At 65.0% G+C, this 10306-nt stretch overlaps 1 protein-coding gene across 1 annotated transcript in view; it reads right to left on the reverse strand.

Moving 5' to 3' along the window:
- Positions 1-8114: 8114 nt before the first annotated feature.
- BRF1 (BRF1 general transcription factor IIIB subunit) overlaps positions 8115-10306 on the reverse strand; it is a 70504-nt gene continuing 68312 nt past the window's right edge. Inside the window, 3 exon segments of the mRNA XM_007456369.1 lie at positions 8115-8152; positions 8712-8883; positions 9413-9464. Coding sequence (XP_007456431.1) covers positions 8115-8152; positions 8712-8883; positions 9413-9464 — 262 coding nt within the window.

Below are 10306 nucleotides of genomic sequence, written 5' to 3' on the forward strand. Positions count from 1 at the left end.
GCAGGAACCCAGAGTCTGCTGCTCACTGGCAGAACCCACCTCCCACCCTCGCCCCAGTGCACCCCTCACCCAGCACGCCTGGTGACACTGCGTGGGTCAGGATGGGAACTGAAGTGGGGGACATGGGGCAGAGGGGGCCCTGGGAAGTTCATCTTGGTCTGAACTCACAGGGCGCCCCTCCCCAGCTCTGGGGCAGATGTAAATGGCAAAGGAAACAGCCGTCTGCATGGGCCCCTTCCCAAAGGAGAAGTGCCGACCCCTCCCTGGAGCAGGGCTCCTTGTGGGACTGACCCACACACATGCACATGTGTGCACACGCACACACAAAACCTGCAAAATGGTCCTTATCGTGCACACCCAGCCAGCCCACTCAGGCCCACCCGGGAGTCCTGTAGCACCGCCTGCTGGCTAACCAAGCAGGACCTCCTCCTACTTGCTGAGCCTGCGGGGCTAGGAAGTGGGTGCTTCGCACAGCATGTGCCCATGTGTGCGTGTACACTCCTTTGCACCCCGTGGCCTGGGCCCTGTGACCACCATGCCACCTCTCCTACATTCACATTCCCAGGCCGGGGTCAGTGATGGTCGTTTGGAAAATCTGTCTCCGAACAGCAGCAGTCCTGCCCAGGGCCAGGCTGGGGGCGCACCAACGGGGGCAGGGGATTGAATGCCATCCACAGGCTGGTGTGCTCTGGATTTCCACCCCTTGTGTGGCCTGTCACTCCAGGCTCTTCCATCGGCTGCCCCGCACACCCAGCAGGCCCCCGAACCCACGGCCCCCATCCCCCAGTGACAGCCACAGGGGCCTCCTGCACAGACCCTGCCTGGCTCCCCTCCCTCTGGCAGGCCCCGAACCTCTGCCCCGCCCTCCACTGCACACCGACCGCTCACCCTCTATGCCCTGCCTGCTGTATCTCCCCACAGCATGGAGGCTGTTCCCTCCCACCGTGTCCCCGGCCCCACGGCCAGCCTCAGAGCCTCAGAACTCTGCCATGAGGCTTCGCCAAGGCCTGCTGAGGCCTTGAATGGGAAATACGTACTTTCCGGGGCCCTGCGTGTAGTTGGAAGGAGTGTCCTGGTAAGGTGCTTTGGTGTGGAGGAAAGCCCAGAGGTGGTGAGACCTCAGGGAGGCCTGGGGCGTGGGAAGGACACAGAGGCAGACGCTAACATCTCCATTTCCCATCACTTGCCGTGACGCGGCACGTGCAGCTGCTGATCCCAGGAGGCCCACCTCCCTCTGCAGTCAGGCCCTGGCCAGATGGCGCGGGTCCTGCCAGCTTGGCCCTCGCTGACCCAAGCCCTCCCGCCCGAGGGGCATCCCCCCAGCTGCCAGCTCAGCTCCACTCCACTCCCGCTGAGGCTGGAGGCCAGGGCCTCGGTGCCATCGCCCTGTGAAGCGCCGGACGGTCGTTTTCTCAGGCCCCACCAAGGCGGGCACCTGGCAAACGATGTCCTTATTCACTGTGACCTCCGGATGGGGGGAGCGATTACTCGGTCTGGTCAGTGTGAAGGCCCCTCGTCGCCAAGGGGAGGGTAGTCCCCACGCTGTCTGGCAAAGCGGCGTTGCCTCTGGTCAGCCAGGGCCTCCGGGATTCAGTGAAGCCTGCATGGCCTTAGCAGTTTGCTCCCTGTGAGGTGTGATGACCCTCCCTGCTCCACCACGGCCCCGTGGGGCCATCCCAGGATGTGCCCCCTTCATGGCCTCCCACTGGGTTGGCAGTGGATCAGGGTCAAGGTTGTGATGAGGGCTGGGATCAGGATTGAGGTCAGGGTCAGGTCCTACCAGTCTGGGGCCCCTGCCCTCACAGGGCCCAGCCGGGCCCATTGTGTGGCAACAATGGCTTCCTGAGCCAGGTTCCTCTCCCAGCAGGAAAGCCATCAGGCCTCCACTTTGCCACCGCCCATGGCCCCTTTGAAGGGCCTGGGTGGTCAGCCCCTGAGGCCTGCAGCCTTGGAGCCAGTTCCTCGGCCCCCACCCCTTGCCAGCCTGGCCGGGACCCAGGCCTCCCCAGGGACCGGCCAACCCTGCAGGCACGTAGGCACAGGACAGCATAGGTGGGCACTGCCCAGTCAGGGAAGCTGCCGGCCGCACGCAGGCACAGCTCCACACGTGGCCATCACTCAGGAGCTCCTACCCTCAGGAAGCAGTTGGCCCCTGTGTTCCCTAAGGGGCCAGGGTGTGTGCGCAGGGCGGCTGAGTGTCCTACTGACATGGCAGCTTGGGGCCTGGGAGGGTCTTGGCAGGACACCTGGGCTGGGCCTGGCGGGTAGGTGCCCAGGACCCAAGGCCCCCTTGCAGGACAGGGGACAGGCAGAGGGCCTGCCCTAGCTAGGCCAGGCCTCCCCACCAAGCCCAGCTGGCTCTGGGGCGCCCCCTGCTGCCTGGCATGTGGCTGCACAACTGGGGCCAGGGCTGTAGCTGGGGCACAGTCTGGGGCCCCCTCGGGTCACAGGCAGCTGCGGTGAGGTGTCCAGCTGGCCGCAGGCTCTGAGATCTCGGGTGGTCCGCTGGGCACTGTGGCTGCAAGTAGAGGGGTGGCCAGAGCCTGGGCAGCGGGGGCCTGGGGTGACGCTTGGACCCAGCAGCGCTGCACTGGGATTTCGGTGGGCAGAGCAGTCCCGGGCCCAGCGGTGACAGAGAACAAAGGCCCTGAACTGAGCCCCATGGCTTTGAGGGTAGCCTTTATTATTCAGGGAACAGGGTGTCCTCGGGGTGTGGGGTCCATGGTCTCTGTTGAACCCCAGTTGTGGCCTGGAAGCGGGAAGCCAGGTGGACTGGCCTGGGCAGCCGTGTGGCTGTGGCTATGGTGCTGGGGGGCAACCAGGCCCTGACTCAGCCAGTGCTGGATGCGGGCGAGGCCTCGGCTTCTCCCGACGTGGTCACAGCCGCGCTGGGGGACCCGCAAGCATAGATCCCTGCATACCCTGCCACACTCTCGGTGGGTCCGTTGAATCTGTCCCACTGTGACCCCAGGAGCCGTGCTCTCTGCACGCCTACTGGTCAATCCGTAGGGCGATCCCCAGCCTTGCAGGGGGCGATGGGACCGTCTACACCCCTCCCGGGGCCCCCATCGACCCAGGAGTGGGCACCTGGCCCAGAGCTGGCCAGTGACGAGAGGCCCCCACTCCCTGGCCCACCCAAGCCCTTGCTCCGCCGGTTTTCCAGCCTACTGAGAAACGGAGGGAGAGGCAGGGTGTGGAGGACAGCAGAGGGACTGGGGGGAGAGCAAGAGGTGCCCAGGGGGACGGGGCACCGGCCCTGGGATGGCGAGACGGAGGGAGGTGTGGTCTGGAACTTGCCATGTGGCACTGAGCTGGTGGGAGCAGCGTTTATGGGGCTGCTGGTGGGAAGGGCACAGTGGGGGGCTCAGGCTGGGCTCCTTGAGGCAGAGGTGCCAGCGGACCTTCGTTCTCAGGGGCCACCCAGCACCTGTCCCTCCCTCAGAGAGGCCTTCTCCCTGCCCACAGGTGGCCTTGGCGGTGGTGGGTGGCCCTCAGTCCCACCGCCTGCCTGCCTGCCTAGCCAATCCAGAAACCACTGCGGGACCACTCGGGGAGCAGCTGGGAAGAGGCAGGTGTGCGGCCCCAGGCCCAGGGCAAACACAGGCTGAGGTTGAGCAAGCTGGTGTGACCTTGAAGTGACCAGTGGCAGCTAGGCAAAGGGTAGGAAAGGGCTGAGGCTGACCTCTTTGAATGACTATATAGATGCCATCCACTGCGGACAGTTCTTGGGAAGTGGATGCAGAGGGGCGCTACCATCATTCCAGCCCTCCTTCTGCGTGACCCCTGACCCCCACCCCCGGGTTCCCACTGCCGGCTTAGGGCACCTGGGACCAAGGTGCTAAGACTCCAGCTAGGGCAGCACAGAGCAGGCTAGCTCAGGATGTGTACCACTCCCACCTGAGGGGCCCTCAGGCCTGCCCCCCCCCCCATTCTTGGAGGAGCCTGAGGCAGTGAGTGGCACGTCACCGGGGCCCACCCAACCCTGCCAGGAAGGTTACCCGTGGTCCCAGGTCTGTGGCTTAGAGACGGGCAGGAATGGGCACGGTGTTGGCTGGGTGACCAGCAGATGCCACGTCCTCTCTGGGGAGGGGGCAGCCCTGTCACACGTGCCCTGCAGCGAGAGGCACCATCAGGCCCATGGGCACCTGAGCTTGGCCACCACTGGGGTGCGGATCTGGGTCCTGTCAGAGCCCAGCGCCCAGCACCCAGCAACCTGAAGGGTGGTCCAGAGGCACGAATGGATAAATGTGTGTGCACAGATGCATGAGTACATGGAGGGGCGCAGACGCGTATGAGTTGTACGTGTATGTGTGTGCTCACAGGTGCATACCTGCAAGTGTGGAGGCTGTGTGCTGTGTCCTCTCCAGGCTGGCCCTGGCCCTGGCCCTCCCCCACAGGCCTCTGGGGAGGGGACACACTGGCGAAGGTAAGTATGAGTTTGGGGAGAGCAGGAAAACCGGGGAAGAGGAATGGGTAGGACCCTCGCACTCGGAGGAGCCAGTGCAGCATGTTGGGGGCAGGCAGAGGGGTTTGGAGGCCTTGGACCTCACCCTGGATAATGGGGGGGGGGCGGCGCAGGGGTGCACACAGGTGTGTGTGCAATCGCCTGTCCCGGGTCAGCCACAGCGTGGTACGTGGCCCCACCCAAGACGTGACAGGGATGGGCAGGCCTGGGCCCCAGGCAGCTGGGCCTGGATGCAGGGAGTAGGCCGCCTTCTCCCAGCTGCTCCCCAGCACCATGCTGAGGCCGGCGGCCAGCCGCGTGCCCTCCTTGGGAGCCAGCCTGCGCTCCCCGGCCAGGCCCCACGGAGGACCCTGCTGACGTCAAGAGTGGGTACAGGGACTTCCCTGGTGGTCCAGTGGTGAAGAATCCGCCTTCCAATGGAGGGGACGTGGATATGATCCCTGGTCAGGGAACTAAGATCCCACATGCCGCAGGGCAACTAAGCCTGTGCACCCCAACTACTGAGCTCACACGCCTCAACTAGAGAGACTGTGTGCCGCAAACTACAGAGCCCACGTGCCCTGGAGCCTGCGCATCACAACTAGAGCAAGGAAACCCACTGCCAAAACTAGAGAGAAGCTCAGCGCTGCAACAAAGAGCTTGCACACCACCAACGAAAGATCCCACATGCCTCAACAAAAGATCCGCGCGCCACAACTAAGACCCGATGTGGCCAAAAATAAATAATTTAAAAAAATAAAATCTTAAAAAAAACAAAAAAGAGTGGGTCCAGCCGGGCCCCGCACCCTGGGCCCACTTCCACAGGGAGGTGGTGGCTGTCAGGGCAGGGAGGCCACCTCCCAGCTGGGTGACCGTGGGTGGTGTCAAAGCTCCTGCTTCTCTCTGGCCTCACCTGAGAGACGGGGATGGGACTGGGGCCCACCCATCGGGAGCCACTGGGAGTCCAGGAGTCAGCACCAGCGGCCGTGCACATTCGGACCGTGGCAAGCCATCTGTCTTCAGCTCCCAGGGAAGGCCCCAAGCCCCAGGGGAAGCAAGGCCCTCCCATATGGCACCGTGGCGGGGCCTCAGGCAGCAGTGGGGAAGGAGGGGCCTGGAGAGAAACTGGAGACCTCAAAATGGCCCCTGCCAGATGCACCCCCATGGGACCCCCACTCCCCATCCAGGTCTGATCGCTGCCACCACAACGAGAACCTCAGTGACCCTGACCATCAGCCGTCAGAGCCTCCTGAGGGCCCAGCTCTGCTCACCGAGAAGCATGGGGGGCTGCCAGGGCCCCTCTCCTGGCCTGGTGCCCAGGCCTCCCCAGGCCCTTGCAGTGCCCACTGCTGCCACGCACCCAGCAGGGCTGCAGACGTGGGGGCGGGGGAAGAGCCGTGAGGCTGGTGTCCTGTCCAGGTAGCTGCAGGACCTCTCCACACCCTATCCTGGAAGGGGCCGAGACTTGCAGGGTGCTGAGGATGGGATGGCAGCCTGAGCCCCTCCCTGTTGGGGGCCACTCCCCAAGGCCTGCACCTGGGAGAGGGCTCTGGGCCAGCGGCTGGAAGGCCCCCCCCGGCTTTCGGCAGATGCCAGGCAGTGTGAGTTCTGGGGCCCTGTCTCCTGGCCTCCCCTCCCTCGATCCTGGGATCAGACGAACAGGCTGTTCTTCAGGGTGGGAGGATGGCATGCAGATGTGGGACGGAGATGCACACGGGCCTGCACGACCCCCTTGGGCCAGCACGTGGCAGTGGTGGCCTGCCCGCAGGGCGTGGGCCGCAGCCCAGAGGTACCCCCAGCCACCCTGGGGCTTGACTCCTCCAACCAGACGCCACCCCTGGTCACCACCACCTGCCCCCAGACCTCCCCTTCCAGCAGCCCCCTGCCTCCCAGCGTCCTGTTCCCAGGGTGGGGAGGAGGCAGGGCTGGGGAACCAGCCTCACTGCACCTCTGGGCCTCGGCGCTCCCCTCCAACCTCCCCCACCTCCCACTCCCTCCACTCCCTCCGCTCCAGCCTCCGCAGCCTCTCCTCTGCACAGAACACCCGCTCTGAGCCTCACCTTATGGGGCTGGGCAGCACCGGCCCCTCCCACCCAGCCTCCCATGCCTCCACCCGGACCCCCTTCTTGCCCAGCCTCCCAGGGGAACCATCCAGCCACAGCTCTGTCTTGAGCCAGCCCGGCACAGGCACAGCCAGCGCACACCGAGGAAGCCACCCCTCCCCTTCCCCCCTCCCCAGCCTCCAGCCCACCTCCAGGGAGGTTCCCTGAGCATGCCCCTCCCCGGTCACCTCTGGTCTGGCCCACCATCTGCTCCCTGCGCAGTGCAATGAGCCCCCAGCCCATGAGACTCCTCTAAGAGCCGCTGCAGCCAAGCAAGCTCTCCTAGCCCCAAGAGTGGCCCAGGGCCAGGATGGCCCACAGCTGGGAACAATGGCACAGGGACTTCCTGTGAGAGTGGACATGTCACTGATGGTTCCCCATCAGTCAAGGCCAGGAGCATGGAGCTTGGAGGGCAGGTACCCCTGCCTCAACCTCACTCCTCCAGGGAGCCAGACGGAATTGCAGACCACAGACTCAGTGGGTTTCTGCTTAAGGAACGATCTTTCTGTTTCACCAAGCCAACCCTCCACTCCAGCCTTCCAGGAGCCCTGGAGTCCAGGCTGGCTGCATGGTACAGGCCGAGGGGCACAGCCAATGGCCTCAAAATCTGCGCCCCACCCCCCGCCACCGCAAACTCTGATGCACTCCAGGAGGGTGCACTCTAGGAGGGGTCTGCCCACCCCAGAGGCGGGGGCTGGGCCCTGGTGGGGCAGAAGCATCTGCCGCCCCCCCGAGGACACCTCCAGGGAAGTGGTGCCCAAGCGCAGACCGAGAGTGGTCCCTGGGCCTTCCAATGAGGAGGCCTGGCCCTGGAGGTTCTGGGTGGCAGGAACCATCCAGAGCAGGGCTGCAAAGCTCGAGGCCCCTCTGCCGGCCATGCCTCTGTGGACGGCGAGCCTGATCGCAACTCAGACAGGAAGCACCTCTAGCTCCCTCACCCAGGCCAGCTACGCAGGCTACCTGGGGTGGCCGTGCACATGTCTGCTGAGTGATGCCGGCTGGCCAAGCAGCCTCTAGGCTCTTGGGTGCAGATCTGTGGGGTCCCCAGGGCCCAGGCAGTGGCAGGGAGACGTGAGCGCCTGGCTGGGGACTTCGGCTGGAGATACACAATCAATTCTGGACCAGCGGGACACAAAGTGCTTCTCAGACATGGCAAGAAGGTGAGGGGCGCAGGGAACCCAGCTCCACACAGGCAGAGGAGGGTCCTGGAGCCCGCCCAGCCCTCCACGCACTTGGACAAGCGGCTGGGGCTCCCTGTGCCTTAGTTTCCTTCCATGGGACAGGACGTTGCCGCCTGCAAGGGTTCTTGGGCCGTGAGACCCACCTCTGACCAGATACAGACAGCTGGCCCGGCTCCCCTCACTGGGCAGAAACACTCCTTACGTTGCTCAAGACACGGTCGCAACAAACAGCAAGTGCCACAGAGGCCACGCGTGGCTGTGGAAAGAGGGCGGCGGGGCAGGTGGGCCGGCACCCATCTTGTCACCAAGTCTCGGCGCTCACGCCTGTGGGCTGGCCCCAGAGGCCCACCTGACCCCTCAGGACACTGCCGGCGGCAAGATCACGCCTCAGTAGCCATCGTCATCGTCACCATCACAGCCGTAATCTGCAAAGCACAAAAGAGTCACAGACACCGAGGGGCGCCGCGTGGTCAAGCAGCCCAGGCGCTGCACGCTGCACCCGCCACCGCCCACCTCGTGAGCGGCACCCCAGGCCATGGCCGCCCCAGCGAGGCTCCAGCCCCAGCCCCGCAGGCCACAGCTGCACGGGCCCCACCACCACTGACGGGGACCGCTGCGTCGGTCCCTCCATCTCTGCAGGTCCCGAGGGCAAGCACCCATGTGAGCGGTGCACAGAGTGGGAACCTTTCTCCTGCTGGGGGCTCCAGCCCAGAGCCCCCAGTCTCCACAGCAAGCAGGTCCTGGCCAGCTCCTTCTAGCAGCCTGGGCCTCAAAACCAACACGGCCAATCGTATGACGCCAGTTCAAATTCCCTTCCAAGGGGCAGACAGAGGTCTGTGCCTCCTCTCCGGGAGCCCCCGCCCCGGCCCAGCCGCTTGCGGAGGCCGCTCACCATCGCTACCCATCATCTGCAGGCAGGGGCCTGTGCCTCCTCCCGGAGCCCCCACCCCGCCCCGGCCGCTTGCGCTTGCGGAGGCCGCTCACCGTCGCCGCCCACCATCTGCAGGGCGCTGACACAGGGCTCCCCATCTTCCTCGTCAGGGTCCTCCTCGTCCGCGTCCTCCTCTGGGTGGTACGACACCGGCCCACTCTCCACCACGACCACTGTGGGCTTGACGGGCTCGGCTTCCAGGGAGGGGGGACTCGGGAGCAAGGCCTGCTGGCAAGGGGGTGAGCTGGGGACAGAGCATGGCTCCCAGGCCACCGCAGGGGAGTGCTCTCCGGGGCAGGGGGGGACACTCCCCACCCTTCAAGAGTGGTCAGCAAGGACACCCGATCCCCCGAGCCTGCCCCTGCAGCTGTCCTGGAAGCCCACAGGGGCCCTGCCTCTCCCTTTTGTTTCCTAGGCCAGACCAGGACCCCAACAATAAGAAGGGAAGACCCTTGAACCCCAAGACAAGGGAAGAGGGAAAGCCGCTGACCGCGCTGGACCCCGGGACCTGGGCCTGGCTTCCCACATGGAGGACTGCGATGGCTGTGGGCTGGCACACACTGGTGGACTCAGGCTTTCAGGCCCCGGGCCGCCCCTGGGCCTCAGGCCTCCCCCTGGCTGGGCTGGGCTGGGCTGGGCTGGGACTGCCGGAGGAGCAGTGCTGGCACTCCCTCCTTGACACGCTGCTCACAGACACGGTGCCTGGCGTCTGCTGTTTCCCAAGGATCCCCCCGGCTATGTCCACACAACGCACCTCTCCCACGGCCACCTTCTTAGCTGGCTGCGTCGACACCATCGGCCTCAACCTAGAAGAGAGCACAGCACCGTGGCCTCAGCCCAGGCTGCACCATCGGTCATGAGGACACGGGCCCCGCTGGAAGGCCTGTTCTCTGATGGCGGCATCTGGCCAGATGTAAAGGATGACAGTGTACTGAGGCTCCCGTGGCACCACCCTGACTGGGTCTTGCCCACCCAGTGGCTGTGCCTGGGCCCTGAGCGCTGTCCTGTCACCTCCTCCACCCAGGCCTGGCAGCCCACCCTGCCCTGCCCCAGCCCCTGCACTGTCCTTCCCCTGACCCCACCGGCTGGGCAGGTGGCTGGGTGAGTGGGCCGCCCTCTGGGCCTCTTCACGTCTACCCGACAGACATGGCGCAGGCAAGATTCTTCCCCCGGGGCCTGGGTGAGCACTGCACCCATAGGCAGGGCAGGGCCAGGGTGCTGGGGATGGGGGCGCGGGGAGCCAGAAGCAGCCGGAAATCTGGATTTTTGTATGAAAGCTTCTTTTTAAATGTTGGCAGCAAATTCAAATTTCGTTGAAGCCACTCTGCAGGGCGACAGAAGGTCCCTCTGGACAGAACCCCCATGTATTCGTCAATACTTGATGAAGGATTAAAAACTAGAATCATACTGCCCTGCCACCCAGGCACTCCGGGTCCCCCAGGCCAGCTGTTTTCTGAAGTGGTCCTGGGCCATCTGCTCCCTGCCACCCCCCATACTTCCAGAACGTGTGGAGGCTGCGGGCAGCAGCTGCTGTGGGAGACCCCTGTACAGTCCTCCCACTGGTCCATCCTGAGCTTGCCCTGTTGCTAGAAGAGGAGGAGGTGGAGAGGCAGTTCTAAGTTCCAAGCCCGGCCCGCCCCGCCCCCCC

The sequence above is a fragment of the Lipotes vexillifer genome, unplaced genomic scaffold, assembly GCF_000442215.2.
Source record: "Lipotes vexillifer unplaced genomic scaffold, Lipotes_vexillifer_v1.1 scaffold1718, whole genome shotgun sequence".
NCBI classification, from domain to species: Eukaryota; Metazoa; Chordata; class Mammalia; order Artiodactyla; family Lipotidae; genus Lipotes; species Lipotes vexillifer.